The sequence below is a fragment of the Hippopotamus amphibius genome, chromosome 9, assembly GCF_030028045.1.
Source record: "Hippopotamus amphibius kiboko isolate mHipAmp2 chromosome 9, mHipAmp2.hap2, whole genome shotgun sequence".
Taxonomy (NCBI): Eukaryota; Metazoa; Chordata; class Mammalia; order Artiodactyla; family Hippopotamidae; genus Hippopotamus; species Hippopotamus amphibius.
The window spans coordinates 113,627,549-113,650,311 of record NC_080194.1 but is presented as its reverse complement, the minus strand read 5'-3'; the positions used below and the strand labels follow the sequence as shown (position 1 = coordinate 113,650,311).

The 22,763-nt window shown below is 53.8% G+C and overlaps 4 protein-coding genes across 10 annotated transcripts in view; 2 read left to right on the top strand and 2 right to left on the bottom strand.

The window, feature by feature from the left end:
- SGF29 (SAGA complex associated factor 29) overlaps positions 1-13,682 on the top strand; it is a 29,434-nt gene extending 15,752 nt beyond the window's left edge. For both annotated transcript variants that reach the window (XM_057749991.1, XM_057749990.1), the window contains exons 2-10: positions 984-1,079; positions 4,798-4,873; positions 5,529-5,601; positions 10,783-10,847; positions 11,813-11,942; positions 12,030-12,176; positions 12,409-12,444; positions 12,552-12,714; positions 13,475-13,682. In XM_057749991.1, the coding sequence (XP_057605974.1) occupies positions 1,005-1,079; positions 4,798-4,873; positions 5,529-5,601; positions 10,783-10,847; positions 11,813-11,942; positions 12,030-12,176; positions 12,409-12,444; positions 12,552-12,714; positions 13,475-13,591 (882 nt within the window). In that variant the 5' untranslated portion in view covers positions 984-1,004 and the 3' untranslated portion in view covers positions 13,592-13,682. The remainder of the gene's footprint in view (positions 1-983; positions 1,080-4,797; positions 4,874-5,528; positions 5,602-10,782; positions 10,848-11,812; positions 11,943-12,029; positions 12,177-12,408; positions 12,445-12,551; positions 12,715-13,474) is intronic.
- Positions 13,683-13,833: 151 nt separating this feature from the next.
- LOC130861278 (sulfotransferase 1A1) lies at positions 13,834-17,243 on the bottom strand. Of its 5 annotated transcripts, none has more exons than XM_057749985.1 (8): positions 17,139-17,243; positions 16,070-16,253; positions 15,838-15,963; positions 15,651-15,748; positions 15,016-15,142; positions 14,822-14,916; positions 14,164-14,344; positions 13,834-14,017 (listed from the first exon to the last, which is right to left on the bottom strand). In XM_057749985.1, exons 2-8 carry the CDS (start codon positions 16,215-16,217, stop codon positions 13,905-13,907), a joined length of 888 nt encoding a protein of 295 aa, XP_057605968.1. In that variant the 5' UTR covers positions 16,218-16,253; positions 17,139-17,243; the 3' UTR covers positions 13,834-13,904. The 5 variants fall into 5 exon arrangements, with proteins under 5 accessions (XP_057605968.1, XP_057605967.1, XP_057605971.1 ...); XM_057749984.1 differs by having other exon boundaries at positions 16,070-16,437; positions 17,139-17,225; XM_057749988.1 differs by having other exon boundaries at positions 16,070-16,218; positions 17,139-17,190.
- A 1,005-nt stretch (positions 17,244-18,248) lies between these two features.
- SLX1A (SLX1 homolog A, structure-specific endonuclease subunit) lies at positions 18,249-21,252 on the bottom strand. Of its 2 annotated transcripts, XM_057696044.1 has the most exons (6): positions 20,763-21,252; positions 20,178-20,229; positions 19,727-20,062; positions 18,714-18,841; positions 18,459-18,546; positions 18,249-18,377 (listed from the first exon to the last, which is right to left on the bottom strand). In XM_057696044.1, exons 1-6 carry the CDS (start codon positions 20,948-20,950, stop codon positions 18,348-18,350), a joined length of 822 nt encoding a protein of 273 aa, XP_057552027.1. In that variant the 5' UTR covers positions 20,951-21,252; the 3' UTR covers positions 18,249-18,347. The 2 variants fall into 2 exon arrangements, with proteins under 2 accessions (XP_057552027.1, XP_057552028.1); XM_057696045.1 differs by lacking the exon at positions 18,249-18,377 and having other exon boundaries at positions 18,484-18,609.
- A 51-nt stretch (positions 21,253-21,303) lies between these two features.
- Positions 21,304-22,091, top strand: BOLA2B (bolA family member 2B). Its single transcript, XM_057696046.1, has 3 exons — positions 21,304-21,460; positions 21,552-21,649; positions 21,949-22,091. The coding sequence occupies exons 1-3, from the start codon at positions 21,398-21,400 to the stop codon at positions 22,046-22,048; spliced, it is 261 nt and encodes an 86-aa protein (XP_057552029.1). The 5' UTR covers positions 21,304-21,397; the 3' UTR covers positions 22,049-22,091.
- Positions 22,092-22,763: the final 672 nt, after the last annotated feature.

Sequence of the window (22,763 nt, the reverse complement as noted above, 5' to 3'; positions counted from 1 at the left end):
ATAGCTGAGTAGTATTCCATTGTGAATATGTACCACATCTTCTTTATCCATTCATCTGTTGATGGACATTTAGGTTGTTTCCATATCTTGGCTATACAGTAGCTTACTTTTAAAATTACCTTTTATTGTCTTTTATTCTTTTTCTAATTACCTACTGTTGCATTTTATTTTCATCAGAATACATTCATTTTACCTTAAGTCATGTATTTTTAGTAGTTAATTTCTCTTCCCTCTACAGTAAAAAAAAGTAACAATGCTTTATGACTTGGGGAGTGTCTTCATATAAAATCTTATTTGAATCCTCATTTTACAGATTAAAAAAAAAAAGGAAACCAGAATGCTTGAATCAAGGTACTTAGTAAGTACTCCTGACTTGGTTGAACATATTGAGTACATTGCATTAGAGAAGAATTCCAAGACAACTTGCCACTGTATCAGTTTCCTAGGGCTGCCATAACAAATGACCATAAACTTTGTGACTTAAAACAAGAAATGTATTCTCACAGTTCCGAAGGCTAGAATTCCAAAGTCAAGGAGCTGTATTAGTTCCAGAATCAAGGATGGGTTCCTTCTTGGGTGCTCAGAAAGACAGTATGTTTTGTGCCTCTCTCCCAGCTTGTAGTGGTTGCCAGCAATTCTAGACATTCCTTGCCTTGCAGTTGCATAACTGCGCTCTCTCTCTGCATCTGTCACATGGCTGTTTTTTCCCCTCTGTGTGTCTGTCTCTCCAGCTGGCATTCTCTGTATGTTTGTTTCTGATTCTTCTCTTACGAGGACACCAGTCATATTGGATTAAGGCCCACCCTACTCCAGTATGCCTTCATCTTAACATACATCTTAATTACATCTGCAAAGACCCTGTTTCCAGATAAGATCACATTCACAGGTACCAGAGGTTAGGACTTCAGCATATCTTTCAGGAGAATGGTTTAACCCACAGCAGCCACTAACAAAGGCTCTGTTCTCCTCCCCCTCCACCCCAGGCGCCCCCTGTATACCATACCATGGCCCTCGTGTCTGCTGATTCCCGCATTGCAGAGCTGCTCACAGAGCTCCATCAGCTGATCAAGCAAACTCAGGTAAAAAGCCACAGCCGTCCACTGCTAGAGGGGAATGTGGGCTGTGATGCTGAGCTGTGGAGGGGGCGGGGGTGGTTGTGTTCAAAGAGATTGGACATGCAGGAACCACGATGCTGTAATGAAGGTGAGGGGAGGAGGAGAATGTAGGGTATGACTACCATTCCTGTTGGATTTTCTATCATGTGCAGGATTTCTTAATTCTTTTTTGTTTAGTAACAGCTATATTGAGATATAATTCACATACCATACAATTCACCCATTTAAGGTGTACAGTCCAGTTTGAATCCAGTATTCAAAGAGTTGTGCAGCCATCACCAGGGTCCACCTCAGAACATTTTCATCACCTGACAAAATGCCCCGTGCCCAATAGCAGTCACTCTCCTTATGCCTCCACTTCCTTACCCCAGGTAAACAGAGACACTCTTATCAGGCAAGATATTCCAAAGGTGTTTAGAGGTTATCTCCCAAGAGCTGGTCCATGGCCAACCCTTCTTTGGAATGTGCAGCATTTGAAAACCCAGGCCTGCTGAATTAATCTTTAATTGCACTGGCCTCCCCCCTTGGCCCTTGGCCTAGGCTGTGTTACAGCAAAGCAGTCATTTGAGCATTTACATTTAGTATAGCATTTATATAATAGTATCAGGATGACTAGGCCTCACATTTGCAGGAATCTTTGTAGGGTAGGGATAGACTTAAAGAAACAACTAATCTGTCCTATAGAGCCATTACAGACACTTTCATATTTTTGTACTAATTGGCTTGCCTGTTTTCCTCCTTCATCTACCACCATCTGTACCTTACGATAAACGCGAAACTGTTGAGCATAGAAATTAGCTGATGGTGAGTTAAATCCAGTTCTTCCTTAGGCCAGTCATCTTCCATCAGCATTACATTCTCAGAAGACTTTGACTCAGTCTCTCAGTACATTTGGTCATCAACATCAGGATTATCCTGTGACTCACTTACATATGGTAGTTGAATCTTACCAAAAATGCCACTGTGTTACACCATACTGAAGTATGGTCATGGTAAAATTCCGTTTCATTATGGAACAAATCAGTAAGAATTACAGAGTTATTTGTTATGCTTTTGCAACAGAATTGGCCCTGCCCATTTACCAGATTTTATTATGGACATTACAGTTTTATTTATTACAGTTGGCCATGATTCAGTTATTTCTGGCTTCCAAGTCTGCTGGGGATAAAGCCAGTCACTGTCTCAGCTCAGGCTCATACTGAGACTGGTTTCCATTGTGTAACGTTGTATAACAGAGTCCACCTCCCTCCTGTGGGGAGGACACAGATGGTATTCAGAGTACAAGTCCTATCTCTGCTAACTGGACTTCAGGATATGTCTTATTTTGATCTATTCTTGGGTCAGGGGTAGTCATGGTGCGTTGATGTAAATTGCAGATGCACCTTAAGGGCTTCCATAGGTTTAGTGGTCCGTAAAATTCCCACGTGTGTGCCCCTTGGAGCTCAGCAGCTAGGACAGAGGGCCGCTGCTCATGGCTGCCTATTACAGTATTACCTGTATTAAAGTAGGCAAGAAGCCCTGGTGGGTCAAGGTGCAAGCCCTTTCCCAACAACAGGTGGGTCCTAGAATTATCCACGTTGCCTGTTGGGTTGGCCTGAACCACTTCACTAAAGTCTCATCATCTTTCCAGGCTGATTCCCATCCCTTGCCTTCCCCCCACGAGATAACTCACTTCTGTTTGTTTACTCCAATCAGCAATCTTTCCCCCTGAATACTGCTTCTCACTGAAAATGAGTCAGCTTGCCCCACAATGAACACGACAGTACCTATATCCCCTAAAGTCTTTTCCTGTCTATGGGCCAGTATTGCTTACTCCACTGTGTGTTTGTTGCCGTTGTGCACTAATGGCCTGGGTACAGCAGTTAGGATACGTATTTTGTACCCCAAAAATGTTGGGTGCCCCATACTAGGGGTAGATGAGGGATAGTCACACCTAGATGTAATTTAGCCTGAGTATATCGTACGGCCTCTCCACACCGTCTTCGTCTAGGGGAGCGGGGGATGGGACGGTTCCCCAGAGGAATTTGGACCCACCATGTGCCCACTGCTCTAATCCTGTCAGAAACCCATTTTTTCCCTTGTTTTTAATTGCTTTTCATCCACAAAACCAGGGTGGCGTATATTTGTGCAGGCATGCTGTGGCGTATCGTGCACGCGCTGCCGTAGTGTGTCCGTGATAACCAGGGACCTTTCTGAGCAGCCCGTCATCCAGGCTTGTGGTCACACAGGGATCAGTCTGCTGGGAGCCGCCGTACAGTCCGATGGCCCAGTAGGGAGCAGTTCCCGGAAATACCTTTCCAAGTGGCATCCTTTGTAGTGGCATGTAACCTGGAAAATAAGTCAGAAGATTCTGGCATACGCATTGCTAAGTGAAATCCCAGTCTGAAAGGTTTTCTGTACTGTATGAGTCCAACTGTATGCCAGTATGGAAGAGGCAAATCTATAGGGAGAATAAAAAGAACAGTGATTGTGCAGGGCTTAGAGGGAGGGAGGGATGAATACGGGGAGCATGGAGTTTTTTAGGGAGGTGAAACTATTCTGTTTGATGTTATAATGGTGGATACGTTACATTTTGCATTTGTCAAAACCCATGGAATGTACAACACAAAAAGTGAATCTTAATGTAATCTATGGACTTCAGTTAATAATAGTTATCAATATTGGTTCAGTAATTGTAACAAGTGTACCACACTAATGCAAGACATTAATAATAGGCGAAACCGTGCAGCGGAAAGCAGGTATATGGGAACTCTGGCTACTACCTGCATAATTTTTCGGTAAACCTAAATAGATAAATAATAAAATTTTAAAGATAAAGAAAAAAAGATACTGGCATTCCATTCAGTCATCAACAGTCTGTCCAGTTTATCATCATACTATATAACCAGAGTGTCTCTCAGAGGGTTTTCAGGCTTCCATTTGACTTTGTCAGGTTCTTGGCAGGCACACGGTGCCACCCTTTAGGGCATCTGGTGTAACTGAGTTAAGAGTGTTATTCTCTTGCTCTGAGCCTCTCTCAGGTATTAATATAATACTGAATTCCTATCATTGCATAACCCATTTATTCATTCTTTTACTCTCGGCTACTCTTCACTTACAGCCCTGGTCCCAGGACCACTGATGTGGGGAAGAATTGTGTCAGCATCCTTACCCACCTCCCTTCCCCAGATCAGTGGATCATGGCTACCTGCGTTAATTTCTCAACTCTCAGTTCTGTTCCATTTGACCTGTGTGGCACGATCACACCATTTGATTACTGCAGCTTTGTAGGAAATTTTGAAATTGGGAAGCATGAGTCCTCCAATGTTATTTTTGTTTTGTTTTTTCAAGATTGTTTTGGCTATTCTGGGTCACTTGAATTTCCATATAAATTTGAGGATCAGTTTGTCAATTTCTGCAGAGAAGTCAGCTGGAATTTTGATGGGGATTGCATTGAATCTGTGGATCAGTTTGTCTTTTTTGATAAAGGAGTCATTAAATGTATAACTTATAATTTAACTTTAATGCCTTTTGTATTGCTTTTGCATTAGGCAGGGGAAAAAATCCCTTTGATCTTATGGATTTGGAAGATGGATTTACAAAATGAGGGTCATATTTATGGGGCCTCTAGCCTGGGCTGCGGGGTAGTTGCCACAGCAGGATAAAGGGCCTCCCTCATGTCCTATTGACCTCGTCCTTGCAGGAAGAGCGTTCGAGGAGTGAACACAACTTAGTGAACATCCAGAAGACCCACGAACGAATGCAGACAGAGAACAAGAGTGAGCAGCTGGGCTCGGGAGAGAAGAGGGGGAGAGGGGATGTGGGCCAAGACTGGGAACATGGCTGTCATCATTTTCGCAGGGGACTTTTGCATGTGTCTGTCTAATCCAAAGTGAACTGCTCCCTAAGCCTGAGGGACAGTTTTCCCTTAGGCTGGGTGACCTAAGATGACCCAGGAGACAGACTGCCTAGCCACTCTAAGGAACCTTAAAATCCCCCAACTCTGAGGGCTGGAAAGTCAGTGAAGCTACATCTCGGGAAACCCCTTAGAGCACACAGCACCCCAGTTAGCTGGCATTTTCTGGAGCTTCCCTACCCATGTGCCCTGCACGTGCTCTGAGGTCAGGCTCCCGGGCTGGTGCTTTCCAACTCTGCGCAGCTTTGAGAATTGTTTTCTGTTTTCTGCATGTGTCATGCTCTGGCAGAGGTTAGAGAGTCCTCTTCTAGATGTCGTGATGGCATCTGTACCATATGAAAATGTGAACCTGGAGGTATCGGCCTCAGGGGCCACTTCTGAGCCAGTAAAGCTCCTCCCTCCCTCCGTCCATGGCCCCTCTATGCCTCCCAGAATCTGACTCTGTGACTGGAGGCAGTACCATATTGCTGCCGGCTGCCCCTCACCCATGCATCTTTCTCCCTGTGTTTATTCTGCAGTCTCTCCCTATTACCGGACAAAGCTGCGTGGCCTCTATACAACTGCCAAGGCCGATGCAGAGGCAGAGTGCAAGTGAGTACCATCCCACCGCCCTGCCATCGCCTCCCCTCCGCGCCCAGGTGCTGGGCTGTAGGAGCCCTTGGACCACAGCCCCAGCCTGCCTCTCCTCCCAGGGATTCTGACTCCCCAGGCTCTCCTTTAGGACCCACTTTCCCTGGAGCCCACTCTGGCCTCTCTTCCCTGGCCCTGCTGTTTTATAGCTGGCAGAAAGGCGTGGATCAATTCCCAGTGATGCCTTTTTCTAGTCACTTCACCTTGGGCAGTGACTTCAGCTAAGACTCGGTTGCTCCATCTTTAAAATAGGGATAACTACCTGTAGAGTTGTCAACGTAAAATAGGATAATGCGCCCAATACCAGTATTTTTCAAATTCTGTTGACCATAACCCATGGTCGTGCCTGGTGCTGGGCTGTCTCCATAGAGACACGAGGATATTGAGGATCTTGCCTTCAAGGGCAAGCAGTGCAGAAAGGAGAGACACCCTCAAACAGTTACAGGACAGTGTGGTTGGTGGGCTGGCAGAGATGGTGCTCACGGTGCCTGGGGATCTGAGACCCTCTCAGGGAGGAGAAACTTGAGCTGGGGATGGACAGGCAGACAAGTCAGCCCAAGCGGAGGACAGAGTGTGCCCGGGCCATGGAAGAGCGCATCTGGGGAATGAGAACTAGTCCTTGTATGGCTGGGAGAGGGGAGGGCAGGATGTGGAGGGCCTCCAGTACCTGGGCTGTATTTTGGAGGCCATGGGGAGCCAAGACGATGTAAGATCAGGAGAGAAGCCCCTGGCTGCCACACGGAGAAGAGACTGGGTGAGATTCAAGGCTAGTTTGGAGACCAGGCAAGAGACAGTGATAGAGTCAAGCTGAGACAGTGGCAGTGGGGATGGAGAAACAGGGCAGGTTCTGAGATCAAACTAGAGGACCAGCTGGGAGAGGAGAAGATTTCCAAGGTTTTTCGCTTAGACAAAGGGGGGTGATGGGGATCTCTTTGCCAGGGTGGGGAGCAGAACAAAAGGGTGAGGCCATCTGGTGGGGAGGGGACATGGTGAATTCTGGTTGGAGGTGTTGCTTTCTTGGCTTTACAGCCCACCCTTCCCCACCCCCATCTTCTCCCTGATTTGCAGATTCATCGTGCGGCCATAGTTGATCCCTTTCCCACTAGTGGGACTGGAGTTTGGCTTGTATAAGTCAGAGTGACTCACACTCATTTGAAATGACTTTCCCATCCCAGCTTAACTGCCAGCAGAGTGAGGCAGCTGTTTATGCAGCCAGCTGGTGTGGGCTTTTCTCTGGCATTGACTTTCCAGAGTTTAACACTTAAAGCTTGTTTCATAAGTGCAGGTCTCTTGCAATTCTGCTGCCAGTTCACTTTTTCAGACTCTCAGACCTTCATACGTTCATTCATTTAAACATCGAGTAAGGTGTCCTCACCTCCAGATACCACGCTGGGAACGGGAGAGGAGTGAGGCAGATAAGTTACCACCCCGCCTGCAGGGAGCTTCGTGTCTGAGTGGGGAACACATGGTACTGTATGTGCCTGTGGCCCTGATCCAGGTGCTGCAGCACCTATCAGCTCATCTTCTAAATATTTGCGTTAAACCTCTTGGGAAACTGCACAGGCGCCACCAGCCCACTTCATGAACTAGCCCAAGCCTGTGATGCTTTGCTGTTCCTTCTACCCTGAGCCCACAGCTGCCTCCCGGCTGTTTTCCTCCTCCTGCTTTTGAGGAAAACAGAAAGGAACCCTTGTGTCTTCGTTTAATAATCATTTCTTTTAGCAGCAGGAGTCAAAGGGAAATGGATCAAAGATGTCACTTACCATGTTCCAGTGGAGATGGGTAGCCATTCCGGGTGGGAACAGGATATTTTCTAACCCTCGTTCAAAAGGCATTTCTCTGGATACGGCTCTGTGAGAGCACAGTGAGCAGCATAAAGGTTGGTGTCCTCGGTGACACTTTGGCCACAGACACTCTTTAACAGCCTCACTCAGAGTTCCAGCTAAGGAAGGTAGTTTGATGAGAGGCTGAGCCGGTGCAGGCAGAGGGCCAGTGTAACTTTCTAAGGACCTGGATGTCTCATGGGCTAAAATGTCAGGTGCCTGGAGGAGTGAATGAACTCCTTAGCGCCTGGACCATCTTTCTGAGCCAGACACTGGGGCCTGGGCAGCAGGCTGCTTGCTGGTGGTCACCTGCGGGATGGACACCATTCCGTGCTACTGACCAGGTGTATGGCTCTAGTCTCCATCACAGGATGTGTCAGCTTGGAAGCTGGAGAAGGGTATTCACCCTCCTCAGCCCTGACATGGTCCACACAGAAACACAGACCAGTTACAGGGGCAGAGATGCCATGTGCCTGAGAGGCTAACATCTGTTGCCTTTATCCTCCTGCTGGAGCCTGGGGCTGAGCGGTCCCTCGAAGCCAGCGGAGCTGCTGCAGGTTCCTTCTACTCTAGGTGGGCAGCTCCCAACCAGTTCCGTCTGTGCAGCGCCCCTTGGCTTAGCTGCTTTCTGTCGACCTCTACAAGCACAATTCCAACTATCAGCAAGAGAGAAGGCCCACAAGGAATTATTTTTCACCCTAATCAAATCATTACTGTGAATTGGTATGCAGCAGTATTGGATTACTTTGAAGGACCCACACCGTTTAGCCCCTTACGAATGGTTGGAGAGGGGAGCCGGGTTTGGGGGGAGCGACGTTAGGGCTCAGGGTTCTTGGCTGAGGACCCTTCAAAGGAAGGTCAGCCAGCAAGAGGTGTTTCTTCTTCTGTCCCAGGTGAAGTGGGGCTCTTGGGCTGGCACCATCCCTGCTGATGGGCTGGGAGGCTTCCCGCCAGGAGGTAGGGACCCACGTTTTGCAGGGTGGTCATCCTGGTTAACCTGAAGCCTTTATGGTTCCGAGATGGAGAAGTTTCAGCTCCAGAAAACTGCTCTTTAAATAGTAAATGATCTTAAAACATTGTTTCCTCAGATCTCTGCAGTGGAACTTCAATAACTTTAGGAAATGGAATATTACATTCATCTCCTTAGAGATTCACCATACAGATTAAAGTATTAAAAGTATTAAAGGCTCTGCCAAGTTCTGCAACAGCAACTTCTTTTATTCAGTGTTTCACAAACTTACTTGACAGTGGAATACATTTACACACTGGGTCTCAAGTCTGGCTGTGCCAGAGGTTCTGATTCAACTGGGGTGGAGTTCATGCATTGGTGTTAACTTTTTATATAATTTCAGACTTACATAAATATATTTTTACCACATTTGCTTTATCATTCTACCTATATACATACACACACATATATTCAGAAATTTTCTTCTGAACCATGATGCATGATGCCTCTTGACCTCTGAATACATCAGTCAGCGTTTCCTAGAAACAAGGACATTCTTAACCACGGTACATTTCTCAAAATCAGGAAATTACGGATATAAAACTATTAACTAATACGCAGGTCTCCTTCAGATCTCATCACTGTCCACTGATGACCTCTACAGCAAGAGAACAGAACATTTTTCTAGTGCAGATCAGCATCATGTTTAGTTTTCAGGTCTCTTTAGTGTCTTTCAATCTGGAACGGTTCCCTAGCTGTCTCTGCTTTTCATGACCTTGACATTTTGAAGGTCATGGGCCAGTGTAGAATGCCCCTCAGTTGTCTGATGTTTCCTCATGATTAGATTCAGGTTTTACACTTTTGGAAGTAATAGCACGGAAGTGATGTTGTCCTCCATCATCATATTAGAAGGCAAGAGACTCCCATTGGTTAGGATGGGCTTATCCAGGTTTCTCCTGTGCCACGTTGTTGCTACTTTGCGTAATTAAGGTCTTATGAGAGATACTGGGAGACGATGTAAATATCCCGTTTCACATCAGACCCACTAGTTTTGGCATCTGTTGATGATTCTTAAAACAATTGGGATTCTTTTCAAAAAGCTCCCGAGGACATTCTGATGTCCAGCTAGGGTTGAGAACCACTCCATTAATATCTCACAGAATACAGCTTAGGACATGCTACATAAAAGGATGTCCTCCAGGGCTTCCTAGGTGGCACAGTGGTTGGGAATCCACCTGACAATGCAGAGGTCACGGGTTCGATCCCAGCTCCAGGAAGATCCCACGTGCTACGGAGCAACTAAGCCCGTGTGCCAAAAAAAAAAAAAAAAAAGGATGTCTTCCAAACAGGCCCAGCAGCAACGATCAGACTTTGCAAGTTCCCTTTGGCCTGCTGGCTTTTACTCCTCCCCTGCTTTCCTCGATGCCTGATTGCCCCGTCGTCCCAGTGCTCACTCACAAGCCCGAGGTGGCTCTGGCTGAGCCATCTCCACGTCCGACACCAGCCATGCTGAGCTTCGATGCTCCAAGCCTGTCGGCAAGGTGTTCATCCCTCCTGCTTTGGTCTGCCCAGTTCCTCTGCCAAGGCTGCCCCTTGCCCTGTCTTCTGGCCTTTGCCTGATGAGTTCACAAGAGTCACTGCGCCGGGACACCTCCGTGGCAGACACTATTGTGCTGTGTTCTCATGGGTCTCCCTCCTGCTGAACCAAGGCCTTCGGAAATGTGGGCACTTACTAAAGGTTTGCTAGAGGAATGGGCTGGAGAATAAATGACCTGAAGTGGATTCTCTGCTGCTTATTGCTGTTGAGATATTCTTTGGGGGAGGTTTTCCGAGGTCTAGGATAAAGAAGCCTTCTTCCCGCAAGGATTTTTGTGTGCACTTCTGCCAGCTTGCTTGGAACCCCTGTAATCGAACTCCAGAGGCTTCCTGGGGCTGCAGCCTTTTGGGGACGAGTTCCCTCCACCCCCAGCCCTGCTCTGAGCCGAGACAACTCCCTGCAGTCCTCTGGAGTGTCTCTTCTACGTGTGCCACTAGGGCAGACCCCAAGTTTTAACTTCTGTCCTCCGAATCTCAAAGGTTGTTAGAGGCTGCCGGCACCCAGCAACACTTCTTCAGGATTTGTCAGATGCACTTGGGCAAAAGCAGCTCTCTGCTTTGCTTACCTCTCCGGGACCCTCTTAGGTTTTTTGGCCTGCTGCTTCCTCCTGTCTCATCAGTTCTTTTATGCTTTTAAGATTAAAAAACACGCGCTTAGGGTTTATAGTTTCCAGTAGCGGTTGGTCTGAGTTAGCCAGCCTGCCGTAACGAGAGAAGGAAACCTGTGCTTCATGCTTCATCCAGACCGCTTCTCTCCCTTCTCCCTGCCCTCAGCATCCTCCGGAAAGCCCTCGATAAGATTGCGGAAATCAAGTCTCTGTTGGAAGAGAGGCGGATTGGTGAGTTCCAGACGACAAGGCCAGCGTTCCTTGACCAGGCGGAGTGAAGGTTCCTGAGAGCAGCAGTCAGGTCTCCCTGTGGGGGAGCCTCTGACCTCAGTCCGATGGGATGGTTCCGGGGGCTTCTGACAGAGAAGCGCCTGGTCAGCCTGGGGCTGGGAGGGGAATGGGGATGGTCCCCGGTGCTCCCTGCAGAGCGGATGACCCTGCTCCCTCTGCTGCCTGGGGCAGTCACCTCCTGCCTTCCAGCTGCCACCCACTCGCACTCCCATTTCTTTTTTTTTTTTTTTTTTTTTCCCGCACTCCCATTTCTTGCTGTGGGGAGAACCTGGCTGTGTATTGAGAGCTGCACCCTGGGTGCTTGAGGCCAGCCTTCCACGTGGAGTTTACCTACACGAGGAGCTGGCTTCCAGATCCCTCAGGCTGCTATGGCTTTCCCACCTCTCTTGCCCCGGTGAACCCAGTGTGCGCAACTCCCCACCCATCAAAAATGCTGCCACACTGCCAGCTGGCTTTGTGTGAAGTGGCTGGGTGTGTTGTACCATGCCTGAGGAGGTCAAGGGTCTGTCCACATTTGAAAATTTGTTTTCTTTTCTTGAATTACAACATACATTTATACAAGAGCACACATAAGTGAGCATACGCTTCACTGAAACTCCCACTAACTGAACAACACGGATGTAACCAACACCCAGATCAAGAAATAGAACATGCCCAGCACCCCAGAGTCCCAGCTTTTGCCCTTGGTAGTTCCTTCCCCCTAGGGTATCCACCCTCCTGTCCCCACCTGTCCGTCTGGGCAGCCTCACTGTGGGCACCTGGTGGAAGGGGCAGGATGGCACCTGGGCCCTTGGTGCTAACGCGGGTGGTAGGGCTGCAGGCTGAGCTCTGACAGCCCGATGCACATGGGCCTGGGGGCGGGCACCCTGTCCCTGGTGTCTCAAGGGCTCACTGCTTTCCCACAGCGGCCAAGATCGCGGGCCTGTACAATGACTCGGAGCCCCCTCGGAAGACCATGCGCAGAGGGGTGCTGATGACCTTGCTGCAGCAGTCAGCCATGACCTTGCCCCTGTGGATCGGGAAGCCTGGTGACAAGTGAGGGCGCGCCCAGGGTCGGGCGGCAGGGGGGGGGGGTGCACTGGCAAGGAAGGGGCTGGGACTGACGTTTTATTCCGACCTCAGGCCGCCACCCCTCTGTGGGGCCATTCCAGCCTCTGGGGACTACGTGGCCAAACCCGGGGACAAGGTGGCTGCCCGGGTGAAGGCCGTGGATGGGGACGAGCAGTGGATCCTGGCCGAGGTGGTCAGTTACAGCCACGCCACCAACAAGTGAGTGGACACCCAGCCCTGTGGGCTGCTCTCCTGTCACCACACCCACGTGGGCTGCCACCCTCACCCGTCTGCAGGATGGGAGAAAAGCAGCTTCCCCAGGGGGCCTGTGGGGATGGGACGGCATGTGAAGCAGTGGGCTTCGCGGGCTCCTCCCCCCCTTTCCTCACGGCTCCCCAACTTGGTCTCTGCACCTCCCCGTATCCGTCCCTTTCCCTTTGTTCACCCGCAGGTACGAGGTAGATGACATTGACGAAGAAGGCAAAGAGTGAGTGTGTGGGGAGGGGGGCCAGGCTGCGGGGGCCCGGGGGCAGCCACGCTGCTGGGGTGGGGCCCCCACCTGGCAGGGGCTGACCTGAGCCCACCGCCCCCCAGGAGACACACCCTGAGCCGCCGGCGGATCATCCCACTGCCCCAGTGGAAGGCCAACCCGGAGACGGACCCCGAAGCCTTATTCCAGAAGGAGCAGCTCGTGCTGGCCTTGTATCCCCAGACCACCTGCTTCTACCGTGCTCTGATCCACACGCCCCCACAACGGGTAAGGCAGCCGCCACGGGAGGGACGGTGCCTGACACCAGGAGCAGCTGGGTCACCGAGTCATCTTCTACTTTCCTTCCCCCCTCGCCTCATCTTATAGCCTCTCTGAACTAGGAGGGTCCTGCGAGTTGCCCTTTGTCTTCTGCTTAGTCTGCCCTGCAGCCCGGCCCTCTAGGGCAGCACCAGCCAGCCCTCGTCGTTCCAAGCGTCAGCGCCTCAGCACGCCCCGAGCCGGAGGGACCTGACGCGCACGCTAGCCTAAGCTCGCTCCTGCGTTGAGAGGGGAAGCTCCGTGCGCAGGGCCTGCCTTGGAGCCCTTGCCTCCCGCACCGCTGCGCGCGCCCGGGCTGAGCTGCTTTCCCTCGTGCCCTTGAGGACACTGCTGACGTCCTGGTCACCTGTCACCCGCTGGCGGCTTAAAGGCTGCTCTCCCCTCTCCCTCCAGGATCTCGCCTGCTGCCCTCTAGGCTGCCCTCGGCCCCTTTAACACAGCCTCCTGGGCACCAGACCCTCCGGTCACGTCCACCACGTAGGTGGCGCCTCTCCCTTCTCCCTGCCCTCATCCCTTACCCTTGGCCCTTGCTGCTGAGGAAGGAGCTGTGTAGTAACAGGGACTAGGTGCAAACATCCAGACTTCACGAGTGACTGTGAGGACAGGAGAGGCTGAGGGCCCATGAGCCAGAGGTTCCTGGCAACCTAGGCTTGGGGGGCCTCGCCTGGAGGCCTCTGAGCAGTCTTGTCTTGTGTGCCCCCTGCCGCAGCCCCAGGATGACTACTCGGTCCTGTTTGAAGATACCTCCTATGCAGACGGGTACTCCCCTCCCCTCAACGTGGCCCAGCGGTACGTGGTGGCTTGTAAGGAGCCCAAGAAAAAGTGAGGCGGCCTAGCAGACGCGCAACCTCCCGACACCCTCGGAGGCGGACGCAGCACAGGATTTTGTGATCAAATAAATATTCTTCCTTCTTGTCCATGTCTCCTGGGGTTTACTTTTCTAGACCCTTCTTTCCCTCCCCACAAGAGAGAGCTGGAGGCCACCAGGGGAGATGGTCTCACGTGGCCTCGGTGGGCATTTGCCCTTTTAGCTCAGGTTTGCTCTTTGCTTTCAGCAGAGACTCTCTGTTTACACACATCAGATTTTATTCCTGAAGCCGCGATGGGGCTTGTTTCCCGCTCCTCCTGATGAACACCACTCACAGCTCCCAGCGGAAGTGGAGGCTGCAGCCTGCCATCTTCGTGGCATAGTTGGCTTCAAAGCGCTCATTCTGGGCCACAGTGAAGGTGGATTTCCAGTCCCCAGTGGCGCCTGGGGAGAGAAGAGAGGCACGCGGGCAGGGGGAGCAGGAGGAAGGTACTGGCTGCAGAGGCGGCCCTGAGGGCTGAAGGGTGGCTCTAGTTGCTGCTCCTCCCCTCTCCCGAGATGCCATGCCTGCCCCCTGGGGCGGCTCTCACCTTTCCTCATGAAGGCAGAGACACTGTGGTCCATGATGTCGGTGGGTATGGTGCTGTAGTTAGTCATGGGGTTCTTCTTCATCTCCTTGAAAGACGCCTGCTGGACGATGTGATCCACGGTCTCCTCTGGCAGGGAGCGCCCCACAAACTCCAGGATCTTCTGAATCTCCCTTTTGGGGTCCTGGAGCAGCAGAGGGGCTCCTCAGTGGAGGTTTGGATTGCTTGCTGAGCAAACAGAAGGGAGGCCCCTTTCTAACCCTGGGGGGACCTGGCCACTTCTGCTTAGAGACCTCAGACCCTTGACTCTCTGGTCCTCTTTCCCGAGGGCAGGTTTGATTGCCTTCTGCCCTGTGATCCTTTATTACAGATGTCTGGTTCCTGTTGGATGAGAGGAGGGACAGTCCTCTTTCATAACTGTGGCCCCAGGAGAAGCAACGGCAGTAACTAGCTGATCGATGAGTGCACGTGTTGCTGACTCAGGCGCTGGGAGATAAGAGCTGTACAGGGCGCTGCTGCTCAGTCCTGGGCAGGGAATCCAGGAGGACTGGTGGGTGGGCTGCCATAGGGGAGAGGGTGCTGAGAGGGCCTTGGCAGGTCGCTGCGAGGGTCTTGCCTCCCTACGTGTGACATGGAGGGAAGCAGAAGCAGGCGGTCTCACCTCCTTTATGTCCTCGTAGAAGAGGTAGAGAACAGGCTGGGTGTGACGCAGCTCCCACCACTCCTGCACGTGCTGGTACCAGGACCCATAGGACACTGGGGGAAAGGGCAGGGGGCGTGGACACAGAGGTTGGCATGTTTTAGCTGGGTGCTCCTCAGCTCCACCCCACCCCTTTCCTCCAGGGTCAGCCCCACCTTCCCCAGCCATGAACTTCTCCAGGAAGCTGTCCCAGGTGCCAGGGTCGGGGTGCACCTTGGCCATGCGGTAGAAGTGGTAATAGGAGACGGCCACATCCTTTGGGTTGCGGGCGACGTAGACCACCTGGAGGAGCAGATGACCCCCACCCCCAGCACCATCACCACCCCGCATGCCAGGCACTAGGTGTCCCACCCTTCACAGCATCCTTGCCAGGGAGGTTCACTCAGTTTGGCTAAGGGAGAAACCAGTCTAGAGGCTGACTCACTTGCAGTGCCATGGTGTGGGCCAGACTGAGCTGGGACTTGAACCCTGCTCTGCTGACGAACTCTGGGCTGGTCCCTGAAGCCGTATTTTATACTAATCTAATCCCCTCAATGCCACTCTGCCCGAATTTGGAACAAGGCATGCCAGATTCCCACCAGCCCCTCCTCCATGGGCCTGTGAGCACCCAGACTGTGCCCAGAGGATTCCCATTTTCATCAGAAACCTGACTCCACTAGAGCATCAGGCAGATGCCCCCCGCCCCCCTTAAGATGAGACCAGGCTGGAGGAAGTGAGACCTTGCGAAAAGGCAGGGCCAAAGCTGGGATGGCCCCAGCAGCCTTCTTCCCTGGCTTCCTCTGTCATTCACCTTGACCTTCTGATCCAGCAGGCTCTGGGGAAGCAGGGTCAGGGGTAAGTGTGTCTTGAGGAGCCGCGGGGCTGGTGTATCTTCCAGAGTCTCAATACCTAAGCCGTAGGTGGGGAAAAGTCTGCTGAGCTGGAGCCCAAGTCCTACCTACCTCTGCTCCGCTTGCCCCCAGCACCCTACCACACACCTGTGGGAACCCCAGGGACCTTGAACTCAAGGAAGGGCACCCGTATGAAGATGGGGGCTCTCTGACACTTCTCCAGGTCGCCACGTTGGTAGATCAGGTCCAGGATCTCGCTTACCCAGGTGGTGCCTGGAGAGGAAGGGAACCGGGAGATGAGCAGGGCTGAGGGCAGGCTCCTCCCAGCTCAAAGTGGGGACTGCAGCCCAGGAGAGGCACGGGTGCCCTCAACACCTACCAGATTTGGGGTAGGTGCTGATGAGCAGGTCATCGGGCCAGGCTTCAAAGCTCTGCAGTGACCCCAGTGCCTCTGCAAAGTACTTGATGAGAGGGATGCCCTTCACGTACTCCAGCGGTGGGCGGGATGTGTCCTGGATCAGCTCCATGCTGCTGCGTGACGGGGGCCAGAGTGTGGCTCCTTCCTTTAATAATATCACACTGGTGCCAGCTGTTCAATTCTTGCTTTAAGGTGAGGAAACTGAAGGCTGAGGGAGCCACCTGCCCACGCTCACAGAGCTAGTCAGCAGTGGGGGTGGGATTCAAAGCTTGATCCAGTGCTCAGGTGGTGGGTCACAACTCAGGCTGCATTTGTATTTGTCTGCAGAGCTTTTAAAATCCCAAACCAATTAAATCACTCTCTGGGGATGGGACCCAGAGAGCAGTTTTTCGGAAGCTCTCCAGGGGATTCCAACGTGCACTTGAGAAAACCTACTCTGGGGCCTGCCTGCTGAACTCTCTGCCAGCCCCCAGCTTTCTTTCTCTTCCTCCTTTGGCTCTAGGTCTAATCCTGGTGGGCTGCTCCCTGATGTCCCCAACTTGAGCTCCCCTGGCCCCTCAAAGATGGAAAACTCCCAAAGACCAGCTGGGCCTGAGACCCTGCTTGCCCCGCCACCCTCTCCTGCTTGGGAAAAAACACAGACAATTGAGCAACTGTTTTGGGGATCAGGGTCTGGTATGCAAGTAGGCAAAACTGATGACTCAGAGGGGGAGGGGGAGGAGGGAAGGAGAGGAGGCAGAGGAAGGGGAGAAGGGGGAGGAGGAAGGGGATAGGGAGGGGGAGAAGGGGAGGAAGAGGAAGGGGATGGGGGGGGAGAGAAGGAAGGGATTATTCAGGCAGGCTGAAGACGGAGGGGGGCAATCCCGGGGGAAGGGCTGAAGACGGAGGGGGCAATCCCGGGGGAAGGGCAGGATGTGAGATGCGGGAGCAGAGAGATCAAGCGACAGGACAGGAGCCAGCAGCCAGGATAGGAGCCCGCAGCACAAGGCGAGGGAGGTCCAGCGCAGCCCGCCCCCAACCTTGCTCTCACCTGACTTCTCTAGATCTTGGCCTGGTGACCACGTCTAGAGCGGGTGAGGTATGGTGAGTGCAGGACTGCTCTCTGAGCCAAAGGTTTTATAGGTCCAAAATGGGAGGGACCTTGGGCCAGCACTGGGACTTGGCAGTTGTCCAGGAAGGAAGGAGTGAAAAACGTTTGGGGTGGGAGGGCCCCTCTGTGCTACCCTCCTCGGCACCCAAACGGAACCAACCTTAGACTGGCCTGAAAACCCAAGATGTGGGTTTAGTCTGTAGAAAATAGAAAACGGAAACTATTCACAAGGGTGCAGTATTTTCCTTTTTTGCTTTTTGGTGTTTTGAGCTACAGACCTGGCTCCTGACCCACCCACGAACTCCACCCCTGCAGAGGGGCCAATAGACAGCTTTCCCGGATGCACCCGGTCTAGAAAGGGCAGAGGAGTGATGGGGAAACATGGGACACTCCCCCTCCTGATGGCTCCAAGCCAGTCTTGAAGATGCCAGTGGTTCTGGTGGAAGGCAGCCCACAGGCCCCCAGCAGCCCAAACATCCCAGGAATTTCTGGCTGTGGCCCCAAGGCCAGCCCAGAGGCATGTGTGTAGGCAGGGTGATGGGGTTTTGGGCGGAGTTGAGCAGGGCAGCCTCTTTTTGAGGCAGCACAGGATAGGAAAGAGCCAGAATGCTTAAGTCAAACAACCCTGGGAGTGAGCCCCAGCTCCACGGCTCCCGTGGGAAGGCAGCTCCTGTGGGATAGCACGAGGCCTCACTCGGAGTTGCTTTCCTTTCTGTGGGTATGAACGAGGCTCTGCAGACAGCGATGAGGAGCTGGCGCTTAGAGAGCCACAGGACCCGCTGGGGGAGAGCATACCCTCTCCTCCTCAGCCTTTGTCTTTACTATTTGGATTAAAGCCCAGAGTCAAGCTGGACACTGCAGGTGGCGGGGGGCTCTGTGGCCACGGTGTGAGTCTCCCAAGCCCTCAAAGGACTGTGTGACTTCAGAGGTTGGTCCGTGCTGGGGCCGCTGACCCTTTCCCCCTCTGTCCTCCTCAGGCCCCAGGGACTGGCAGGGCCTCTGCCTCCCACCCCACTCCCCCCGCCCCACCCCAGCAAACACCAGAAGGTACCCTTAATTCAGACTTTTTATTGTACTCAAGTAAAAACTGCCCAGACCTGCAGGGGGTGACACAGAAAAGGAGTGGGCAGAGGTTGGGGGCGCTGAGGATCAGGTCTCTAGCATGTCGGTCCAGTGTTCCTGTGGAGACAAGAGGGTTGATGAAAGGCAGCCCAGGAGACGGGGTGGGCTAGGGAGGCTGGGGCCCAAGCCACCTCTCACCTCTTCTAGTTCCGAGTCCTCCTCTTCCTCCTCGGTGCCCATCCGGCACAGCCAGATCAGGTCTCCCCACAGCAGTGAGTTCTTACAGCTACCAAGGGGTGTGGGTGGCAGGAGGCAGAGTCAGGACCACAAGCCTCCTCCAGGCCAGGACCTGGGTGCCAAGATGAGGACTTGGCTACCCCAGGCCTGGACTTGGACAACGGGGCACCATCTTCCCAGAGCTAAACCAGGTTGGGGTAGGGGTGCTGGACTCACCCAGGGCATTGGCCCTCTAGGGGCAGAAGCTGTTCTGGTTCCTCCTGCAGGAACTCCTCTGCCAGGCAGATCACATGGGCCCTTAGGGAGCAGCCAGGGTGGGGGCAATACAGGGGGCCCTCTTCATCCTTTCAGAGGTGGCAGGCAGGTAAGAGAGAAAACGGGGACTAATGATGTAGCTAACAAAGGTGAAGGATTTCTAGGGACCAGACACTGTGCCAAGGGCTTTACGTTGTTCCAAGGGCAAACAACCTTACGAGGCATGCGCCATTGATACTATTTGTTGTATTTTACAGATGAGGAAACTGAGACACAGAGACGTGAAAATACTTGCCCACAGGGACTAGGCTGGCCAGTTTTCTCTGAGTGTTAGGAGTGATTATGTAACAGGATGGCCAGGACAGCCAGACCTAGAGTTCCTTACAGGCTGAATGCTCTCAGGCAGGTCACTTAATCTCTGAATGGCAAGAATTCAACTTACATTTAGAAGCTAGACTCATCGTCTCGATTAATTTATTAAATATTTATTGGCCACCTGCTCCGTACCAGACCCTGTTCTACAGCAGTGAAAAGTAACTAGATGCCCGTTGTAGTTTAGTACGGTGGGGCGGGGGGGGGGGGGGGGGGGGGGGCCGCTGGCAGGGAGTGATAATAAGGTAAATATACGGTACGTCGGACAATCATAAGTGTTGAAGGAAGCCAGAGAAGTCTACAAGAAAGAGTGGCAATTTCAGTTGGAGAGCCAAGGAAGACCTCACGGAAGAGGGGTGGCATTTCACCAAGGCGGAAGATCTAGGGAAGAACCTTCCAGTCAAAGGGGAAGGGCAAAGGCCCTGAGGCGGAGGATACTGGCGTTGAAGAACGGCCGCAAGCACTACAATCCCCCTTTTAGAGATGGGGGCAGAGTGGCCAAAGGGTGTCAATGACCTGCCCGGTCCCTCAAGAAACAGCTTGATCCTGAGTCCTCTGGACCCCAGACCCCCCTGACCCGGGGACAGGGTGGAGCATCCTACCTGGAGCTCGCGCGCGCACAGGGTGCAGCGGGCCTCGGCGTCGGACTCGCACGACTCGGGGTCCGCGGCGGGACCTGCGTGGCGCCTCGGGGCCGGGGCCCCGGGCGGCGGAGGCCCGAAGGCCAGCGGCACGTGAGGCGGCGGCAGCGGGCAGAGGTCCTGGCGGAAGTCGGCGCGCAGCCAGCGCACGGTGAGCGGGAGGCGCGCCCAGGGCGGCGCGCGCAGCATGTGCGCCAGCACGCGCAGGTGGAAGGCGAAGGCGGCCTCACTGCGCAGGCGCGGGCCCACGTGCGCCAAGCGGCGCGAGGCCTGCGGGTGCTGCCAGGCCCACTCGAACTGCGGGTGCGAAGTGCTGACCTTTAGGGCCGATCGGGGAAGAGGGCCGCCCCGGGAAGGCCCCAAGCCCCAGCCCCCGTCCTCCCGCGGCCCCCACCCCCGTCTCCTTTCTTACCCGAAGGGCGGCCACGGCAGAGGGGAAGCCGTGTACGATGAGCACCATCTCCCTGGGGAAGAGAATGAAGGCTTGGCCTGAGAGCCCGCCGCCCCACCCCGTGTAGGACCGAATCCCCTCGCCGTGATGCACCTCCAGCCCTACCCCGGCTTCAAGCCTAGCCCACGAAGCCCTGCCCCCTTCATGGGGGTATGTCCCCTCGCATCCGCTAACCTCAGGCCCCGCCTCCAGTCACAGGTATTTAACAGCCCTCCTCCGTTCCTCTCCCTTCCGGGCTTTCCCTGTTCCAGCCCAGTCTTGTTCACCAAGCCCCCTGTCGGGGGATCAAACCTCGATCATCAGTCCCCTTCCCACCCAACCCCCTCCTCTAAGACCCACAGCCCAGAGTCACAGGGCTCCGCCTCCCCACTCCCCCTTCTCCCCCGCGACAGTCCCGCCCTCGTCACTAGGACCCCGCCCCCAGGTCCCCACGCCGGCCCGGCCCACTCTCGCTGGCCTGGCCCGGCCCCTCTCAGCGGGCGTCTCCCCCGCCAGCCCCGCCTTCTCCTAGAAGCCCTCCTGACGATGACCCGCCCCCCCTCTTACCAGGGCCCGCGCCCACTGGTCCGCCAGGCCCCGCCTTTTTTGCGGCCCCTGTTGTGCTGCTGCACCCGACGAGCAGGGTTGACGGTGAACCCCACGTAGACGCGGCCCCGGTGCCGAGGGTTCAGGCAGTAGAGCAGGTAGACGCCAAAGAAGCGCCCGGGCCTCGCCGCTCCCCCTGCGGGGTCCATCGGAATTTGGGGGTTGATTGCTGTGCCCTGTGAGCCGGGGGAGGGTTGAGTTGCCAGGGCCGCAAGATGCTTGTCTCAGCAGAAGCTCTTGGGAGCGATGCCGAGGTACCCCAGAGTCCACAGCAATGCAGGCTCGCGCACCCTCGCCTAGCTGGAGCTAGGGTGTCCAAACCGGCGCTCAGAACCCGGGCCAGGCGGCGGGTACCAATTAGCGTCGGCTGGGGCCTCACGCAGACTCTGATTGGCTGACTGTTGGTTAGGTGCAGAAAGCAAAGACCTTTGGAAAATGGCTTGCGAGAGAGCGGAAGTGCTGGGTTTACGGACGCCTTAGTAAGGGCGGAAGTAGAGGCCTCAGCGGAAGTGGCGCCGGTAAGGGCGGAAGCAGTGTGAGGGGTCGGAGCTGGGGTTCCGTCCCCGCTGGGCTGCCGCCCCCGTTGGGCTGCCACAATGGAACTCAGCGCCGAGCACCTCCGGGAGAAGCTGCAGCGGGACCTGGAGGCGGAGCACGTGGTGAGTTAAGCGGCCTGGACCCTCGTCCAACGAGGGGAACAGGGCTGCTGAGGGGCGGGCTTGGCACCATCCACACCATTCTGCCGCATAGGAAGTGGAGGACACGACTCCCAGCCGTTGCGCCTCCAGCTTCCGAGTCCTCGTGGTGTCGGCCAAGTTCGAGGGGAAGCCGCTGCTTCAGAGACACCGGTGAGACCCCGGGAACACCTCATTCAGCGCGGTCCCAGCTCCAGGACCACATCTCCGGCCGCTCGCCGAAACCTAAATCATCCCCACCAGTGCGGCCCAGCACCGCAGACCACGACCCCAGGGGTCCCGCCTTCATGGCCCCTGCTTCAAATATTAAGACTTTAGTCCTCTACCACTCTTGTTCCCAGGTCCCGGGGACTACAACCTGGGGGACACCTCCAATCTCCCACCTCACCCTAGCTTCGGGGACTGCGACCCAGGCCCCAGCCTGCTGTTTTCTAACCCCATCTCTCTCCCAGGCTTGTGAACACTTGCCTAGCAGAAGAGCTCCTGCACATCCATGCCTTTGAGCAGAAAACCCTGACCCCAGAGCAGTGGGCCCGTGAGCAGCAGAAATAAAGGACCCGGATCTGCACACCTATTAAATTATGAATCAGGGCCAGCTTCTGTGTCAGTGTGTTGTGTGTAGGAGGGTGGGAGGTGTGCAGAGGCTGGGTCTAGGGCCTGGCTTCTCCCTACCCTCCACTCTCCATTGTTTTACTTTGGGCAAGTCCCTCTCCACTGCGTCCCCACTTATAAAGTGAAAGTTCAGTCCTTAAAATCCCTTCCAGGGACTCACAGGTCTTCTTTGTAATCCTTGATGGACCCTTCAGGGGTACTGCCACTACCCACGCGACCTACCCATTCGTTGACCATTGCTGGGGGTTCCTGCTCTGTCCTCCTTCAAGATGCACAGTTGAAAAGTGCTCAGGATCTCAGGTCCCTGGGCAATTTAACAAACCTCTCCCTCTCCCTTATATCATCCCAATGTCAGGGACATTATAGAGGATTCCACACTTCCCCTGTGGATTCCCCAAGCCCTTCACAGCCTCAGGGAGCAGCAGGGGCTTCCCAACACCTGGAATGCTGGTGGTGTTTTCTGGCTCCTGGAGAAGGTCCAGTGACCCTTTGGCCCTGGGCTTGATGTGGCCACCACTGCCCCTGGGGAGATGGTGAGGTTTTTCAGGAATGGAGGTGTGGGCTGGGCATAGGGATAGGGTTACAGCAGGAAAATAAGGCCAACCAGAGCCACAGAATTGGGGCAGGTGATGACCTAGAGTCAACACAGGCACCA